This window comes from Cnephaeus nilssonii (genome assembly GCF_951640355.1).
Source record: "Cnephaeus nilssonii genome assembly, chromosome: 12".
In the NCBI taxonomy this organism is placed as follows: Eukaryota; Metazoa; Chordata; class Mammalia; order Chiroptera; family Vespertilionidae; genus Cnephaeus; species Cnephaeus nilssonii.
Window position 1 is genome coordinate 18,537,368 of NC_137083.1, and position 19,906 is coordinate 18,557,273.

At 38.1% G+C, this 19,906-nt stretch overlaps 1 protein-coding gene across 1 annotated transcript in view; it reads left to right on the forward strand.

Annotated features, from left to right (window-relative positions):
* The first annotated feature begins 6,119 nt into the window (after positions 1-6,119).
* The window catches only part of AGMO (alkylglycerol monooxygenase), a 281,634-nt gene continuing 267,847 nt past the window's right edge, over positions 6,120-19,906 (forward strand). The window contains exons 1-3 of the mRNA XM_079786527.1: positions 6,120-6,354; positions 7,894-8,024; positions 19,269-19,420. Of these exons, the coding sequence (XP_079642653.1) occupies positions 6,229-6,354; positions 7,894-8,024; positions 19,269-19,420 (409 nt within the window). The 5' untranslated portion in view covers positions 6,120-6,228. The remainder of the gene's footprint in view (positions 6,355-7,893; positions 8,025-19,268; positions 19,421-19,906) is intronic.

The following is a 19,906-nucleotide window of genomic DNA, read 5'->3' on the forward strand; positions in this document are numbered from 1 at the left end:
GTGGAGAAAATAAGGAATACAAGGACTGGGAGGACCATTGGTGTCATTTAAACACAGAACTAAATTTAAATCAACCAAAGGACTTGTATGCATGCATATGAGTATAACCAATGGACACAGTCAGGGGGGTTGGAGGGTGAGGGCATGTGCAGGGTTTGGGGGCAGCCGGGGAGTGGTCAGAGGGAGAAGAAGGAGACTTATGTAATACTTTAAACAATAAAGAATTGAAATGAATGAATGAATGCATAAATGTAGTATCTATGCTTATTTGTTCCAGATAAGTTTATTGAGTGCCTGTGTTATAAGTTCTTCAGAATGAATTCATGAATTTAATGAAGCCTCAGTTAAAACACTAATAGAATTCTTTCAAGTTTACTCTAAATAGAACCATCTGAACAAATATGAAAAAAAATAGTTTTAAAATTTTGAAAAATAAAGTTAATTCATTAGAAATTATTCACCAAGTTACCAGACATTTTTATGATAGTACAATAACTAAGACAACATGGAAACAACACAAGAATAAGACATATGAGGATAACAGAAGGAGAGCCTGGAAACAGTCCAGATATGTAGAGAATAGTATGAACATTACTGAGTTTAACTCATTGTATGGGAAGAACTGTGATCCATCCAGGGCAGATAAGGAAGGTATAACATGAAATAATGACTTCACACCATAGACATAACTAAACTCCAGGTGACCAAAGGAATTGGGACAACCCCCAAATCCTGTAAAAATTCTTAAGAAAACATAGATTATTTTTATAGAATTGTGGTTTGGAAGACATTCATAAGCAAGACCCAAAAGCAGAAGTAATAAAAGATAATGGCACCCACAAAGTTACACTTGCTGTATGACAGTATCTATGTAATACAATTACAAGAAAATAAAGAATGAGAGAACATTTGCCACGTGCATGAAAGAAATATGTAAGTATAGAATGCAAATAGCTTATAAATCAACTAGAGGCCTGGTGCACGAATTTGTGCATAGGTGGAGTCCCTCGGCCTGGCTGGCAATCGGGGCCATCTTGCCCAGTCCCGATCAGGGCTGATCCGGGGCTGGCTAGCTGGAGGGACTGCAGGAGGTTGGCCGGCCATGGAGGTTGGCTGTGGGAAAACACTGACCACCAGGGGGCAGCTCCTACATTGAATATCTGTCCCCTGGTGGTCAGTGTGCATCATAGCAACCGATCAACTGGCCATTCACTTGTTCAGTCATAATGGTTGTTTAGGCTTTTATATATATAGATACAGAAAGACAATAAAATGAAATTGTGCAAGATTTATTTAAAAATAAATCATGCACAAAGCAAAACAAATGGCTAATAAATGTAATGGAATGTTTATCATAATCATTAGGGAAATCCAAATTAAAACAAGATGACTTTATGAGCCAATCAATTGGCTAAAACTTTTAAGAGATTGATAGTAGCCAGTGTTAGCAATAGTTAAAGACAATTTTGGAAGAGAATCTGGCAGCAACTGTCAAAGCATAGATTTTACATACCCTTCAACACATAATTCCACTGCTGGGAATTATTTAGTGTGAAAACATGAACAAATGTACAAGATATTAATACTATGATGTTCATTGATGCATGATATGTATTAACTAAAACTGGAAGACTACACTTGATTGCACAACAATGGAGAAGCAGTTAAGTGAGTTATGATGGTGTGAGGGTCTTCGGTTGACTTTTTTCTCAGATGCATTCTCCCCTTCCTCCTTTCTTACTGTGTATCTCCAAGGACAGGCCTCTCAGACTTATTTTCCTAGGCTCCTCTCTCAGCTGGCTTTTGACTTTTTTAGGCCAATAAGTACTCTGGGGAGATTGGTTGGTAGGGAGAAGCCACAGCAGTTTTTTCCATTCCCTCTCTGCTCCTGCCAAACAGGCTCATTGTGGTTCTAACTTTCCCTAAACTCAACTCACACAACCTCCTCCTTTTGTCCCTATAGTTTAAGGATGCAAGTGGCTTCCTATTGATATTAATCTCTGGATTGTCCCTTTGTTCAGACTTGGCTTTTTACCTTTTCCATCATCTCTGTAATTAATTCTTTGTATTCAAATTCCGCTACTTTAAATGATTTTGTTTTCCTGCTTGGAATAAATACACACACACACACACACACACACACACACACACACACTCAAACCTCAGCAGCCAGTTTTAAAAAATGCTATAGAACAATATACTGAATGGAAGAATGTTCCTGATAAGTTGTTGACTCCAAGATGGAAAGTTGCTATATCTTATTTTTAATATGGCCTGTTAGAAAAAAATTAAACAATGTGTGTATGTTAAAATGATGATGGTAATAATGATGATAATCAAAACTTTTGAGGAAAAACAGGTATGGCAAAATACCCACTAGGACAAGTTGTTCTTATGAAGTTGAAGGGAGGGATATGGAGGTACAACTACTTTTTACTTTATTTGCCACTTTGTTGTTTGGATGTTTTTCTTCTGAAATGCATTACATTTATAATTTCCAAAAATTTAAAAAGCAGGTAATAAAACACTGTGCCTAATCTGTTCCTGATCAGTTTTATTAAATACTAGAGGCCCGGTGCATGAAATTCATGCACTTGGGAGTAGGGTAGGATCTCTTAGCCTGGATTGTAAGAGGGCACAGGCCATGCCAAGGGACCCCACCAGTGCACCGGGGAGAGATGCAGGAGGTTAGCCAGCCAGGGAGGGACCACAGGAGGGCTCCAGGGCATGTCTGGCCCATCTCGCTCAGTCCCAATTGGCACAGCAGCAAGCTAACCTAATGGTTCGGAGCCTCTTTCCCCTGGTGGTCAGTGCATGGCATAGTGACTGGTCGACTGCCCCCTGGTGGTCAGTGCATGTCACAATGAATGGTTGAGGGACTTTAGCATATCATTTGCATATTATGCTTTGATTGGTTGAATGGACAACCGGATGACCAGCAACTTAGAATATGAGGCTTTTATTATATAGGATGTATGTCCCTATGTATTCATTTGCTATGGGAATAATCTGAAAGTACAGTTAATTCTACAACATTTTGAAAGTGAAAATTTATTCCAAACAAGATTAATATTTTAGGGGATATCTTGAGCCTGCCATCTATACTTATGTGTGATTTTGTCAGAAAAGCACCAGGTGAATGTCAAAGGTTGCACCCAACTGAACTGAAAGGTTTAGGAATACACAAAATGCACCCATATGCACATGCCTTAACCTTTTGCACTCGGATGTCGAGTGTGACTCGACACGGTTAGCATCGGTAGCAGCTCTTTTTATACTCTTTGAATGTATCAATAATTTGAAATATAAAAAAATCCAAATAAATAAGTTTGTATGAAAAGAAACTCCAGTTTTTTATTCTACTGCCGCGCTTTGTAAAATCTGGGGTATTTAAAAAATTAAATCCCGAGTAGAATAAAGGAAACGAGAAAAAAGCAAGCGAGTGCAAAGGGTTAAATGTCTACCTGTGTCAGTTCAGCTGTGAGTTATGATTGGTATGTATTTTTACAACTTTCTGTCTGACCTCAGGTAAGCCTCCTTGCAATCCTCCACATTAACTCACAATCTGTAACTCTTCCAATGTCCACTTCAGGTTCTTTTCAAGACAAAGCAGCATATTTATTGCAGTATTTTTTGCATTTCTTCATGTAAAATGCATGTGTAAAAATGTGCTACCATTTTTATTAGGTTCTGATTTTTTTTTCTCCTCATGAGTCATTACAAAGTTTTTTTTTAGTATTGCATCCTAATCCCATTTTCTTCATAAGCCCAGTGTTTTTTATTGCACAATTTTTAGCAACACATAAGTCACATGTGCAAGGTGGTGTGAGGGCAGGCTAAATAGTCATCTTAGGCGGTGATTAACGAAAAATTGAATTTATTTAAGGAAAAAGGGGATGGAAGATGGGGATATCCAAGGGGAAGGGCTACACAGCACTGAGCCAAAGGGTATTGCAGCAAAAAATGTATTTAGGACAGTAAAACAAGGAAGGGTATAGAAGCAGCAACAGGAAAGCCTAGACTGGGCTGCTTTGGTTCACTGAGAAGTCAGAGAAAAGGGGGCCTTGGAGAGAGATTCAGAGGGTTAGTACAGGATGAGCTGCTGCTGTCCATTGCTCCCCTGATTGCAAGTCTTTTGGGATGCCCTAGAGTTAGGGGATACTAGCCTATGGGGGAAGGGAAGGGAATGGCATGGGTGTGCTCCTTGCAGGGACAGCGCACACTGGGTCCTTTGTCCTGAGTGTATTGATCTCTCTCTTGCAGATGGAAATTGTAGGGAATTTCTCAGGGGAGGAAGGGTCTTAATAAAATATTTATCAACTTCCTAGATATTCTCTTTCAGGGTCCTGGTCTCCACTGATTGGACGGTACCAGGCAGGGGGTCATTAGTCAATATAGCTGGTCCTGAGGCAACTAAGGTATCACTTGTTTGGTTTTGCTGTTTTTTGGGGCCTGGAGCTGAAATACAACTGAGGCCTAGATGTTATCTTTAGGGAGGAAAAGGTGGGGTTGAGGTGGGGTCTGAAATGCTTAAGCAGTGATCTGAAAGATCAGGGGTCCAAACTGACCAGTCATATGCTAGGGGAAGAAAGGTTACCCTGGGGGTGAGGTTCTTGTTTTCCCATTTTTGCCCCTTGCTAGGCATTCAGGGCTTTCTGCCCTGGTGTTTCTGTACCTGGCCTATCGTCCTTGCTCTGCTCATGTCTAAAAATGAGCGCAACTGACTGTGTCTTTGAGTAGTAATTTTATTTGTTGCCTATCTATAGTTTCTATTTTTCCCCTAAAACAATAATGTATTAGTAGTTTAATCAAATCTATATCAACATGTTCAAAATAAAAGACTAGATGGTATAGGTGTTTCTCTCTTTATGTGTCCATCATGGAAAAAGAGCGGATCCAGTTCCTGAGTAGAGGAGCTGGAGATTGAGAAATAAAAGAAAGAGACCAGACTCGAAGATAGAAGGAAAAAGCTGGGAGCCGGGTGGGGGGTGGGACCACTGTCCTCTTTGATGGAGGGACAGGGACCCAGAGCTGAAGCAGCGAGTTTATTTTATACCCCCAAATACCAGGAAGTTTCACCAGAAGTTAGGATCAAAGGAGATTATTTGCATTCTTGAGTAGGCCTTAGCATTCCTGGTGCTTGACTGGATTTACATATCAAAGTCACACTCCCTGACACCTGGGTTGAAATGAAGGCCAAGGTGACAACACTCTTGCCTTTTTGGCAAAGCATGTTCCCAGGGTGTGGCTTTGCCTGTCGCCTTGGTTTCAGCTGACAGTAATTAAAGAAATGTCCATATGCCTTCCTAGGTGCTGTCTACAAGGTGGTAGCCAAAGAATGAGTACAGCCATTCTAGGTGAGGCTTGAGGCTGTTAGGGGCATGACACTCCCCTCATTCACTAGTGATGCAATCAATGTCCTCTAGTCTCCCTGTAAGAAACTAATTGAAGCTCCCCTTGGAAAACAGAGATGAGGTGTCATCGCCCCATCCTGGGAGCTTTTTCAACCATCTAGGCCCCATACATTTGAACCATAGAGATGTGACTAGTCAACATTCTTTTAAACAATGTAACAAGCCAAATGCCTCTGAATTGGTTTGCAACACTTCAAAATTAATATGATCCAGATCCAGAAAGATACCAGTATGATATATTCAGTGCTTACTGACTTTCAAGCTTAATCTTGTTAAAAGAGATTAGAGCACCCTGTCCTTTGAGAAAATATGACTGAGGGGAGGTAACAAACTTGAACCTCTTGGGAATTGCAAAAGGGAGAGAAAAAAAAAAGAATTTTCTTCATGGGATTTGAGTCTTCAGTTTCTGCCCACATTTTCAGAGTGAACTTTCACTTGTTAACCCTTCTTTTCCTTCCCCTTTCCAAGGAGGTATCTGTGCTTTTCTTTTGCTTGTTTATCTTGTTTGGATCAGTTCTCCACCTAGAGCCAAACTCCACTGTTTATCTTTGATTTGGGCAGGCTTACCCTCTTCCTCCTCCACAAGCCAGGTTCCTGGGACAGTGCCCACTGAACTTTGAACTGGTTCTTGATCCCAGTATTTTCCTGTCTCTGCACAGGACCTGCTGTGTGCTGTGTCTCTGCGGAGTTTTGTTTCCAGCCGAGCTCTGACAAAGGGCTTGTTCTGTGAAGCAGTCTTGTCCTCTTTGTCCAGCCTCTGGCTTAAACCACCGAGTCACAGATATTCTCAGCTGGGAAGCAGACCAGGGCAGACATGAAGAACCCAGGAGCCCAAGAGGATGTTTCCCTTTCCCAGGGAATCCGCATGATGTTTTACGTGATGAAGCCCAATGAAACGTCATTCCAAACCCTCGAAGAGGTGCCTGATTATGTAAAACAGGTGAGACTCTCTAGAAAAAGGCTGCTCTTGCTTTTTCTTAAGAAGTCAAACACATCTTGAGGTTTGGTTTACTTTCATTCTTCAAATTATGAAATTCTAATAAAATTAACTCCATTTCATAAAGACATGGAGCAAAAGTAGAATTTCTACTTGAACTGAATTTCTATATAATATCCACAGCCATCTTCTATTAAACTCCCTTTCCATGGTATGTCACTCCAGAATACAACAGGAGCTTTTAAAGTTTTCCTGGACACAGGGACGTTACAAATTTAGCCGATAGAAGCTGATATCAGTAAACTTTGTAACAATTTTGTTTTCAAAGGGTAAACTTGTCTGCTACCTCCCAGGAAACTGTTTCCTCTTTAATTTGGTAGAGTAGTTCTGCAGAATGGATACACAGCTGACTCAGTCTAACTCTGACTTCCTAACTTTGAACTTGAATCAAGTTTTATTTGAAACTCTGCAGTGTTTAGAGGCACTTTTCACTTTTGGTTACTGGCTATGATTGGAAATGGAAATATCCAGAATTAGAACTTGAATACTGAGGTTCCCCACCCTGTCAAAAGTTGTTCCTATAACACTTACTAGTTCAGACCAGAAATAGAAGAGAAAAAAAAATGACATCAGAGAATATGTTCTTGGGAGTTTATTTTTTGAAAATTGTAAAATTCATGGTCCGCTTCCAAATGAGTGAAACCCATAACATTTTTTCAGGATTTGATATTACTCATACTTTCTAAATTTTTTAAGAAAAAAATGTGATACTTATGTTCTTAAAAATCAATATTTAAAAATATTTATTGTTGGAAATATTACATATGTCCTCCTTTTCCCCCCATTGACCTCTTCTATCCTGGCCTGCTGCCCCAGACCTTTACCACCCTATTGTCTGTGTCCATGGGTTATGCATAAAACATTATTTTTTTATATTGTAACACCAAACCTAGTCCAATATTTGGTCATTGGTAGTGGAGCCTAAAGACATCTATTATATAAAATAAAAATAAAGCTGAACAAATAAAACTTGAGTGATATTTCAAACACTTAAAATGACCTTATTCTTAGAAATACTCAGAAGAATATTCTTTGTTCCTACAGTTTCAACTTTGTCATTCCTGTAATACTAATATGAAAAGCTAGACGTGTGTACATCTTTAAGGAATACCTTTTAAAGTGAGTCTAGCTTAGTCATATGTACAATAGACTTGTGATTTTTGCACTTATTTTAAAATGTGTTTTTTAGATCTAATTTGTAACATGCCCCTCCTACTCTCATTTTCTTGGTGCAATTATCATGGTTACATCTGTTTGTATTTTATTTCCAAATTAGTTGATAGAATGGAGCACCTGTTTTGTATATGTCTGAAATAATCAAATTCATTTGTTAGGAGAAAATCATCCTCTAGGAAAGGTGTATACCTTCTCTTTCTATGAAATGTCACTCTGGACCGCCACTTCTGAAATGACTAATGATGAAATGTGAGAGAATTTCAGACTGAGCACAATAGCATCTCTTTCCTGCAATTTTCTTTCCAGGCAACTCCATTTTTCATTTCCTTGATGCTGCTTGAACTAGTTGTCAGCTGGATCCGCAAAGGGAAGCCCCCAGGTCGTTTGGATGATGCTCTAACATCGATATCAGCTGGTGTTCTATCTCAGCTTCCAAGGTGAATTAGTTGGTTAGCAGCACTGAAGGAATCAACTGAAATTCTCAAATATGATGGGAAATGAATTTATTTGCACATATGTCTCCAAAGAATTCAGTTACTGTCATTATATAAAATGTTGATATTTTGTCCATTATAGATATTTATTTTCATTCATTACAAAAGACAGCTCTAAATATTATTTACCTTGATTACTGAGCTAATTGGTGTCTCCTTTAATTTTGTTTCCAAAGAATGTGGTTCATTTGAGTTACTATCTGATGTGCAGACACTCCCCAGTCAAAATCCCATAAAACTGGATCACTACAGTGGTCTCCAAGTGGCACCCTGTCTATGGGCCTACCCCATTTGCAGCCAAACACTTCCATAATGTGAATCTGGTGGAAACTCTTTACAGGTTCCATTTTGCCTGAGGATAATGTGTGAGTCCCTTCCCTGATCTATGGAGGTCTTGGTCTACCCATGTTGACTTCTGGTCCCTTTATTGCCTTTCACCCTTTTGCACTGTTTGTTCCTTCCACACTCTATTTCTTGCCATTGCCCAGAGGTCACACATGTTTCCCTCTGCTTAGAAAGTGGTGAACTCCTAGACTTATCTGGAAGGATCATACTCTTCCACAAATCATATTTGCCTTCCAACCCTACATTAGACACCACTTCATTTATGGTCCCATGGAATCTTGTACTTACTCCACACACAGAATTGTCTCATGGCATTATCTCACCTGTTTTGCTCCCAGCTCTTCCTGCTAGCTTGCATGCAACTTGAGAGCAAGAGTTGTTCTTCTTTTTTCATAGTATTAATTCATTTGCCTGGAATGTTTGGTACCTGAACTTTTTTTTTTAATCATCTGTTATTCTCACGGTGTATGTTAATGATGAAATTGGATGATGAGGGGACAAAACAACAGTAAAATGACTTATGTGGGGGAGGAACAAACTTTTCTCTACTTCAGGGTTCTTCTGGCTGGTCTAGTAGACAGGAGACAGGAGACAGGTTAGCAAGAGGAAAAAACAAATTAAGCAGACAGGAGACAGGTTAGCAAGAGGAAAAAACAAATTTAATACATACATATGTATGGTAACACCCCACATATGAGAGAGTCAGAGACCCACATGCAGGAGAGATTCAGAGACAGAAAGGAAACATGGGGATTGAAGACATCCTGAGCTAGGGATGAGGTGAGGTGCCTTAGGGGCTTCAAAGTGTCATTGAAAGATCAGAAGAAGAGCAGAACCTTAACAAATAGCAATTTATCCTGCTCTATAGATAGGTCAAAAAAAGTTATCTGATAATCTCTTATGGGCAAGACATCTAATTCAAATTCTTCTAGGTATACAAGGGGAGAGGGAAGAACTTTCTCTTGAGCTTTCAGCTAAAGCTGACTTTAGCTCAAAACAATCTACATACCACAGGGGAATACTTGGGTGACTCATTCTGTACCCCCACACCTACTACTTTTTAGAAAAAGTAAATTATAATGTGTGTAGAGGAGAAACCCATGAGGATTACTCAAGAGGCAGAGGATGAGGGAAGATTCCCTTAGAAGCATTAGCTTTGTGTTGTTGATGAATGTTCTCATTCCTACTTCCCACCCATTGCTGCTTTTACTGTTTTAAGAGCTTTACTTCTGACCAGTGTTCATTACTTAGGAATGTTTCCATGAACCGCCCAGTGGGAAACCAAGGTGGATTTTAAAAAATAAAATAAAATGAAAACTTAAAGATATGTGAGAAAAGGTGAGATCATTTCATACAATTGCATAAAATTGTCTAGAGAGGAAGTAAACCTAAAAGTCAAATTTCTTTCATGGTTGCACATTGTTTCACAAACTGAGGCTCTATCTCAAGTTATTTTCAGTTAATTCCCAAAATACCCTAAATAAGAATTTACAATTATACATACTAGTCATAACCTCTATTTCATCTCTCCCTTGAATAGAATTGAACAAGAAAATAATCCAGCATACTTAAAGGATACATACATTTGGTTATTGAAAAACACCTATTTGGTTAACTGTAGTTTATTCTGAGAAAGTTAAGTGTTTAGTTTATGGAAATTAGAAAATAAATTGGTAACTGAGAAATACCTTGCAGGCGCAATTATGGATCACATATTCTGTTGAGTTGAAATGGATTTATTAAACACTCCAGGAGACATCAAGTTGAATGAATGATTCAACATTCTTTTACTTTTTCAAGTTTGATTTTGGTCAAAGTGAAATTTAATTTTTCTCTTATCATAACATTGCAACTACTGGAAATATGAATTGGATCCTCAGTACTATAATTCTGTTCAGCAGTGTGCTTTTAAGATAGTACAGAGTTATAACAGGATACGCAAGAACCAGAAATATATTTTTGCTAAAAAACAAATCCCTAAAGTATAAGGAAGATGAGAAGAAGAGAGAGAATGAGAAAGAGAGAGAGAGAAAAAGATGCAATTCTTTTCCTTCACATTCAACTCTTCATAACGAGAGAGAGAGAGAGAGAGAGAAAGAGAGAGAGAGAGAGGTGTAATTCTTTTCCTTCACATTCCACTATTCATAACACTCCTTAAGTTAACACAAGCTCTGATGCCCTTTGAAAGAAAGGTAAAAGGTTGTGAACTTGAATCTGGAGCATATTTTTCTATAGTTGTATTTTGAATGAGGACAGCAAATGGCTTCTTTTTTGTTCTGGTAGGTGTGAACAGCAATTCTAAATTATGAAATGTGTACAGTTTTATAAGTTTTACAGGGGATTTTTACCTATCGTAGCCTTTTGTCTAAAGGATCTCAGCAAAGCAAATGATCTGAAAATAAAATTTTAAGATATTTTTGTTTATTTTGTTGATATTAAAATCACACAGATGTAAGCAGAGAGGAAAGCTGGTCCTCAGGACCCACTCCGATCCATCCCTCGGCAAAAGACGAGAAGGAGAATTTAACAGAAACTCTTAAAACAATATTTCAGTTGAAGCCTCAGCATCGAGGGGAATCCTTGCGCAAATCATTAACAGCTGAAGGTTAGATTAACACGGCACTGGTTGTATCCTCTCCGAGGGACTAATTTCATTTTCCACAGGAGCAACGGTGGCTTGCCGTGTCCTTTAAATACATGATTGCAAGAAGAATGGTACTATACCATTTGTTAATTCATTTGAGAGGAATTACACTTTGGATAATAATTCCAAATAGGCATGTAGCCTCTGACTAGAGAAGCTGTGGGAATCAAAGTGAAACCCTGAACATATTTTTCCACTTTGCCCTTCATGTAATAGAAATGCTGTATGCAGACTTAGAGGAAAAACAATGTTTATTTGAGAATCTCCATTTTATTGTTACATAAAATTTGAAATATCTTGAAGATTAGTAGCATACGTACCATATTGATAGAGAAAATGGCATGCTGTGCCTTTCAAATCTTTATGTCAGGGAAAATAGTAATCATAGACAAGATTATATCTTATTTACAAGCCTGTCGAACAGATCATCATGTGTAATAAAAGTCCATCTGTCCTAAGAACCGGATTTTGGGCAGGCCTGCATCTGTTTTGCTTTTCTGGAATCCATGGGCAACCCTCCTAATCAGAATCTAGTCTTGAAGTTATAGACAAATATTTTTTCTTATTATAGTTAAACCCAGTGTATCACATGCAGATAATCTGCCTTTCTATCAATCATTTGCATATGTGGCTTTAAAAAAATTAAACAACATTTTACTGGCAACATTTTTACAAAATCTATTTTTATTAAATCTATCCAAAACTTGTGAATAATCCTGCTACTGACTTAAATGCTAACGAGTGAAAAATAATCACATCCTTTTTTTCCCCCCCTGCTTCTTTAAGCAGAACTCAATTTCCAATCCTTCATTAGAAAACCTGGACCTCAATTTGTTACTTCCTTCCAATGTTTCTGCTTCCATAAATTGCATCCTCCCCAGAGAAATTTTATTCCCGATATAAATATCTACAGTATGTTTGTTTTTAATGGGTTCATTTATTCTGTTGAAACAGCGGATTATAAATCAAATTGCAATAGGTTGGAGGGATAATTTAAGTAGGTAAATTTTCAAGTAAGTTGGGGACTCTCCACTTTTAATACATATGGGTCCCTGCCAGATTTCAGTATGGAGTTAGCTGGGCAATGTTCAGCGGTACATATGCACAGTTTTACTGCCATGACTGCCCTGGAATTTTCCATTCCTGACAAGAAAATTTCAAAAAAATTTTTAAAGAGGAGGAAATTAAACTTCTTTGAAATACTTTTGACTCCTTAGGGTGGGACTGGAGAATAAAGGAAAATTGTATACTGGGTTTTTATACTAGACTTTAGGATCAGAGATAATACTGCCTTTGGCAACATCAGACTTCTAACAAATGAGTGCTATCATTTTGGATGATGACTTTAATAAACAGTTATTCTTTGTTCACAATCAGAGATATATGTATTTGTATAATATTAATAATAATACTTAATGTTGATAGTAACATATTTATTAATCTAGAAAATTATTAAAAGAATATCCCCTAGTAGAGAAAATAAAATTTAAAAACTTGCAGGTTTGTTAATTATATTTGCTAGGGAGAACACCTCAATTCCTCTAAACTTTTAACTTAGAAACCTTATAAATAGAGTTTGTTGTTATTTGTGTACTTTCAGAAATTGCTGTTAGAATAATCATTCCTAATGAATGTAAACTTCCTGGTGTTTATTAGCCTGGATTTGTGTGCTTATTCAATACAGTAATTGAATTACTTGAAGTAATTCACTTCTTGCAAAATGAAAAGTGCAGCAAATTTACTTCAAAATCTACCACATTGTGTATATAAAAGTCTATCATTTTGTGGTTGTAGTAAAATGAAATTAAATAATTGTTTCATAAATGTAATGCCATTTTATAGTAAGTTATAGTAGTACAGATGTTATCTGTCTGCAGAAGGTAGAGGTTAGATATATTTTGTAAACACTGAGCAAATATTAATGTTCCACTAGATGGAGCAAAAGTGGCAGCAGCTTTACAGATAAACAGTGCAAGTTCCTGGGTCATGTTTAAGAGGTTTTGAAATTAATAAATAACAAAATTTCTCATAAAACAAATATTTCTATAATGTAAATATATTTATTTATTTATAATTCCCTGGAGCTCCTAAGAATATTTATAATAATCTCATTTAAATATTGATTTCTGACTTATGGGACAGGATTGTTAGAAATAAAAATTTATTTTTTCAACTTTGCATAATCTGGCCAAATTGGACAGTGCACACAGCTCTAATGACAGTTATGAAATAGTATAAATTGGCAGACGTCTGTGAGTACGGGGGGACATAATTCATAATGCTGCAAGTTGCTTTGAAATTTTAACAGTTTGCAATGAGAGCATCAAATTTCATTTACTTGATTAATGATTAAAGCATGAAAGTATTTGAGATCGAGATAAATTTATTGTCTATGCAGCCTAATGCTCTCAGACCTGAAAGAGGGAATGACATGTCCAACATTACCTTTCAATTTTACATTCAAGCCGAGATGGCTGTCATAACTAATTAGCTTTAACGAGTAATCTCTGTGCCAAATAATATTCATTCTAACTTATTATTTAAAACTCTAAACATTATAAAATTACCTTTATCTTTTTAAAAATCCAGGATCATACTGGAAGAGCAATTTAGCGCCTCACCAGATTTTATAGTAACTAAATATTGACAGGACACATTTCTAGTGTTGAGAAAAAATGTTATATAAACACATAAAGAATTAGCTACTTCTCATTTTCCAAAAGACCAGCCTCAAACCCAAGAGAAATTTGCTCTTTGGGGGAATTTATGAAAAAATAGGACAATGAAAGGGAAACCTCTATAGATACAGGCTGTTGATTAGAGGATTCTAATGTCTCCTTATATTTAGAACATTTTGTGGTCTTGCATTCAAATTTAGTGAGTAAAAGGAATGTAGTATTTAGTTATTCAAAGCCCCTGAACTTCCCAATATTCCATCTCCACATGATACAGTAAGCTCACATTTACATACATATTACATATGTCACTTCCCACAGGATGGGGTTTTACAAGGTTGAAGTTTGAATTCCAGAGTGCAGAGTCATATGCTGGGGGTTGGGACTGGGAGAAGAGGAAGGAATTTAAAAAAGAAAGAGGAAGGCACTTTGGTTTATGATTCAAGGTCTGGTGGGAACATTTTTGAAAATGTAGGTGCTATTTCCTGCAACCAAGGGCTTTCCAGAGCTTGATAATCCTTTCCCAGCTGTATCCTTTGCTGGATTGTTTGTAGTTGTGGGCAGTCCGTGGCTGTTTTTTCCCCGTTTCTGATGGAAGAAGATCATATTCATCTTGCTGATAGAAAACAGGGAATTTAACTCCCACAGCTTCTCTCCCCTCTTTCCCTTCACCTTGAAGAAAGTTTGGCTTCGTGCTAAAGTGTGAAAAAAAGTAAAAAGCGTTACTGTAGGATGCCAGGTATATTTCAGCTCGATTTGTGTCAACCCTAATAAGTAAGTTGACAAAGTAATAAATGGGTGTCTGCTCAAGATCTGGTACCTGTACAGGAAATAAAAAGTATTTCAACTGCAGGCAGGGTCTTTGTTTAATAAAGACTCTGTGTCTTAAAAAAATCTATTTCACTTGTGACCTGAACTGACAAAAGAGACAGTAACTTTAAAAACCCACACACAAAGATTCTGAACTGTTGGGGCATTGATGAGGCTGGTGATTATATTGGTTCCATTCACCTATATGTCCTCCCTGTCTTGTGCTGTCCCTGGCACCCAGTAGGCTCTTAATATAAATTTATTGAATGAATCCATGAATGGATCCATTTTGAAAGCCTGTACTAAAGCTTATGTAAAAAGCTGTAGGTTATTTCAATTTTCTGTTGTATTTTCTCAGTTTTAATTTTCCTTTCTGGATCAGTCTTTTTTTAGGGTATCAACTGGGGAAATTTTGCCCCCCACCCCACCCCCAGAGACATTTGGACCTTTTGTTGTCACAACTTGGGGAGAGGGCTATGCTACTGGTATCTAGTAAATAGAGGTCATGTATGCAGCTAAACAGTCTACAATTCACAGGACAGGCCTTCACAACAAATATTTATCTGGCCTCACCCTAGCCAGTTTGGCTCAGTGGATAGAGCGTCGACCTGCAGACTCAAGGGTCACAGGTTCGATTCCGGTCAAGGGCACATGCCCAGGTTGCGTGCTCCATCCCCAGTGGGGAGCGTGCAGGAGGCAACCAAGCAATGATTCTCTCTCATCATTGAAGTTTCTATCTCTCTCTCCCTCTTCCTTCCTCCCTGAAATTAACAAAAATATATTTAATAAAAAGAATTATCTGGCCTAAATGGCAATAGTGTCAAGGTTTAAAATCCTTGTTTTAGAGAAATTATTGGACTGAACCATATAAAATTGTTATTAGTTACCATTTTTACCCAAAAGTTAAAATTCGTATGGTTAGCCCTCTACTAATAGGTGTAACAGGAAACAATTTCAAGATTTCATAATTCGGGTAACAGTTTTCATAGGACAGACCCCTACAAAAAAGAATTAAGTTGTCCAAATGTCAATAATGACACTTGAGAAACTCTAGTCTAAATATAAAAGTTACCAACCAAGCTACATGTTTTAAAATAAAATTTGTTCTACTCCCCTATCCCCCTACTTTGACAAGTAACCTATATAACAAATTGGAAGAAAAGGTTTACATTTAGATTCCTTAGATTTCCAGAAGAGTGTGGGGGCCCCTGGCCCCATGGTCTGTCCTGTCTTGTAAGGGACCTCATACACATGTGTGTGGACATCCCAGATTGCTTATCCCAGCTCTGTCTACATGACCAAAAATAGACACTCTTGACTGCCTAGTCATGTCTAGGAGTTTGCACACCTGCACAGGTCAGCCTTCTGAAGGACTGGACCAGGAGCCAGACCCACGCAGGTCCTGTAAGCAGGCTTGGACCACTTCGACAGGGATTGTGGAATATCCAGAATGTGGCCCGGGTTGTGAGAGGAATTCTAGGCAGGTAGTTCCTTTGGATCAAAACCCACACTCAGGGACAAAAATGCCCTTTCCAGCCATATAATTGCTGAAGGTCATCAAGAGGAATGCTAGCTTGCCCATGAACTGGACCTGGGCAATTGAAAGCTTCTTACCTCATCTCCTGTCCTTGGAATGTATGTTCTGCCTTCGAATACCGTAACACCAGCTGTTTCAGGATGTAGCCTGAGAGTAAGGTGTTGTTGAGACCATCTGGATTGAATATGTGACTGAACCTAGTTAAAGCCTCTACACAGACATACCTAATTTTACTGAAATTCACTTTATTGCACCTCACAGGTATTGCGTATATTTTTTAAAGAAATGGAAGGCAAGATCCTCCAACAGCAAAAAGGTTATGACTCGCTTAATTGCAGTAATCTGGCACCAAACCTTTTAAAGATTCTGGTGAGCTGGTGCGGAGATTTACTTGTCTTGCAGTCAGTTGTAAGTTTTCATGTTTGTTAAATTTGCCATCTACCAACCTGAAGTGGTCTGTCTCTTTCTTAGGCATCTTCTTACCCTCTGGGTACAAGGGCCATTTTACAACTTAAAAATAATCTCCAATTGAATATTGGGTTTTAGGTAAAAAGTGTAGGCATTTTGGCATTTCTATTATTTATATTACTGCTGTTGTAAAGTAACCTACTGTTTTATTTTACAGATTAAATGATAGAAGCATACAAAATATGAGGCAATTTTAATGTCAGTAACTAATAATTAAAGTCCTATCATAATTAAATGAAAAATACATTAAAATTAAAGGCTAGTCTCCAAAAGGGCCAGTAACATGGTAACTCAAAGGTGACTGTATAAAGGGAAATACCATTAAAATGGTGAATTTTAACAATATACTAATTTAAGCTACTTCTTCAACTTCTATTTAAAATTAGAATATTTAAGAATTTCATCACTTCCTGTTTTATAAATAAACTAGAGGCCCGGTGCACAAAATTTGTGCACGGGGGGGGGGGGGTGTCCCTCAGCCCAGCCTGCACCCTCTCCAATCTGGGACCCCTCGAGGGTTGTCCGACTGCCCGTTTAGGCCCGATCCCGGGGGGATCGGGCCTAAACGGGCAGTCGGACATCCCTCTCACAATCCAGGACTGCTGGCTCCCAACTGCTCACCTGCATGCCTTCTTGATTGTACCTAATCGCTTCTGCCTGCCAGCCTGATCACCCCCTAACCACTACCCTGCCAGCCTGATTGATGCCTAACTGCTCCCCTGCCAGTCTGTTTGCCCCTAACTGCCCTCCCCTGCAGGCCTGGTCACCCCTAACTGCCCTCCCCTGCAGGCCTGATCACCCCTAATGGCCCTCCCCTGAAGGCCTGGTCCCCCCCAACTGCTCTCTCCTGCAGGCCTGGGTCTCCCCACCTGCCCTTCCCTGCAGGCCCGGTCACCCCCAACTGTCTTCCCTTGCAGGCCTGGTCCCTCCCGACTGCCCTCCCCTGCTGGCAATCTTGTGGTGGCCATCTTGTGTCCACATGGGGGCAGGTTCTTTGACCACTTGGGGGCAGCCATCTTGTGTGTTGGAGTAATGGTCAATCTGCATATTACTCTTTTATTAGATAGGATTAGATAGGATAGAGGCCTGGTGCATGCGTGGGGGCCAGCTGGTTTGCCCTGAAGGGTGTCCCGGATCAGGGTGGGGGTTCCCTTGGGGCGTGGGGCGGCTTGGGTGAGGGGCCTGTGGTGGTTTGCAGGCCATCCATGCCCCCCCAGCGACCCAAGAGGAGGCCGTCGTATCTGGGATTTATTTATCTTCTACAATTGAAACTTTGTAGCCTGGAGTGGAGGCCTAGGCCAGCCAGGGCTGCAGAAGCTTGGCTTCCTCCATCACCTGGGGCAACCCTAGCCTCCTGCTCTCTCCAGCTCCGTGGCTGTCGCCATTTTTGTTGGGATTTATTTATCTTCTATCATTGAAACTTTGTAGCATTGAGTGGAGGCCTAGGCTGGCAAGGGAAGGCAGAAAGCTTGGCTTCCTCCATTGCCAGGGAAACCCAAGCCTCCCTCCTGCTCTTTGTGGCTGCAGCCATCTTGGTTGGGTTTATTTGCATATTTGCTCCTGATTGGCTTTGTGGGCGTGGCTTGTGGGTGTTGCAGAGGTACGGCCAATTTGAATATTACTCTTTTATTAGATAGGATGTTATTAGGTAGAATTATCAATTCATTTTATATATAAATGACAAATACAAAAGAAAAGTAAATTCTATCAAATTTTTAAAAGAATAAAAGGAATAATTATTTAGAGTCTGATCTTAAATTTGATCACAGTAATTTAAAGAAAACAATTATCACACTTTATAAAATTGAAGTTTATTTTATGTACTTTTTGAATGTTCTTAAAATAAGAATTTAAAATTTACAGCTTGGTACAATGGGTGGCAAGACATATTCTGTTGTCTGGGTTTTAAAAACAATTATTTATTTTAACTAGGTTCATATACTATGTACTTTATTTCTAAGGGAAGGTTATTCCCTTATACCATAAGAGCTGTATTTTATACTACAACAAGAAATATTGAAATGCTATAAATATTCAATTTGTAATATTAAGAATGACATCTAAAATCCACTAAAAGTGTGTGTGTGTGTGTGTGTGTGTGTGTGTGTGTGTGTGAGAGAGAGAGAGAGAGAGAGAGAGAGAGGGAGAGAGAGAGAAAGGAGATAGTAGAGAGGAAGAGAGAATTGTTAGCCAGAAGCAACTTTAATTAAAGTGAAATATTATGGGAGTAACATATTTTAAGGCAGTAGGTGATTTGCAGACACCTTTTAAAATATGCTATTTATAATTTCTACCTTTTACAGTAACTTCCTTTAAAAAGCATCCTTATTGTTTTAAGATTTAGAAATGACAAGTACAGAAAGCAAGTCAAAATTGTGTCATGTTTATGTTTATGGGTTCCAAGAAAAGCATTTTAAGAGACATAAAAAGTGAATGACATCCTAAGTTCCATAAAATTGAGAATGCAAATAAGTGGAATCAGTGATACCTATGAAACAAGGAAACATTATGTGAATCATTTTGATACCAGGAAAATTGAGTCTCTTAAAAGACATGATGGAGTGAGTAATCAGAAACAACAAAGAAGGGGGAAGGATTATATTTTTACACATGACTATATTAATTTTTAAATATTATCTAAAATGTTTTAGCATAATTTTACATCTAAAATGTAGTATAATGATTGCTTGTGAATCTTATTTTTCCAGATTGTTTTTCAGGAGCATTGAACTGACCAGTTACATTTATATCTGGGAGAACTACAGGCTCATCATTTTGCCTTGGGATTCTCCATGGACTTGGTATTTAACTTTCTTGGGAGTTGACCTTGGCTACTATTGGTTCCATCGCATGGCCCATGGTAAGTTGCAAATCAAGGCTTTATTGATAATTTATGTTGAACTGTGTTTGGCTCATGATTGGTGTTTAGTAAATATTTATCGAACTAATGAATAACATTGTTTACTTTGCAGCATGTAAAGATTAATAATGCAAATTTACTTTTCAAATTAAATGGAAACCATCTGAATTCACTTTTTAAAAAGTGAAATTAAAGAGACATACGTACTACTATTTGTAATACCTTAAACAATAAAATTAAAAAAAGTGAAATTATTAGAGATGCATTTTTCATACTTCTTTAATTTATTACAAGAAACTTTTTAAAATTGATGCATATAACATTACTTTTTATATAGGGTGTCCCAAAAAATGTATGCACACTTTAATAAGTGATAGCTCAATTTTGAAACTAAAATGTATTTTAATAAACACTGCCTTTCTAATTATTCAAAATGTATGTATACATTTTTGGGACACCTTATATATTGCCTTACTTTGTTCTTAT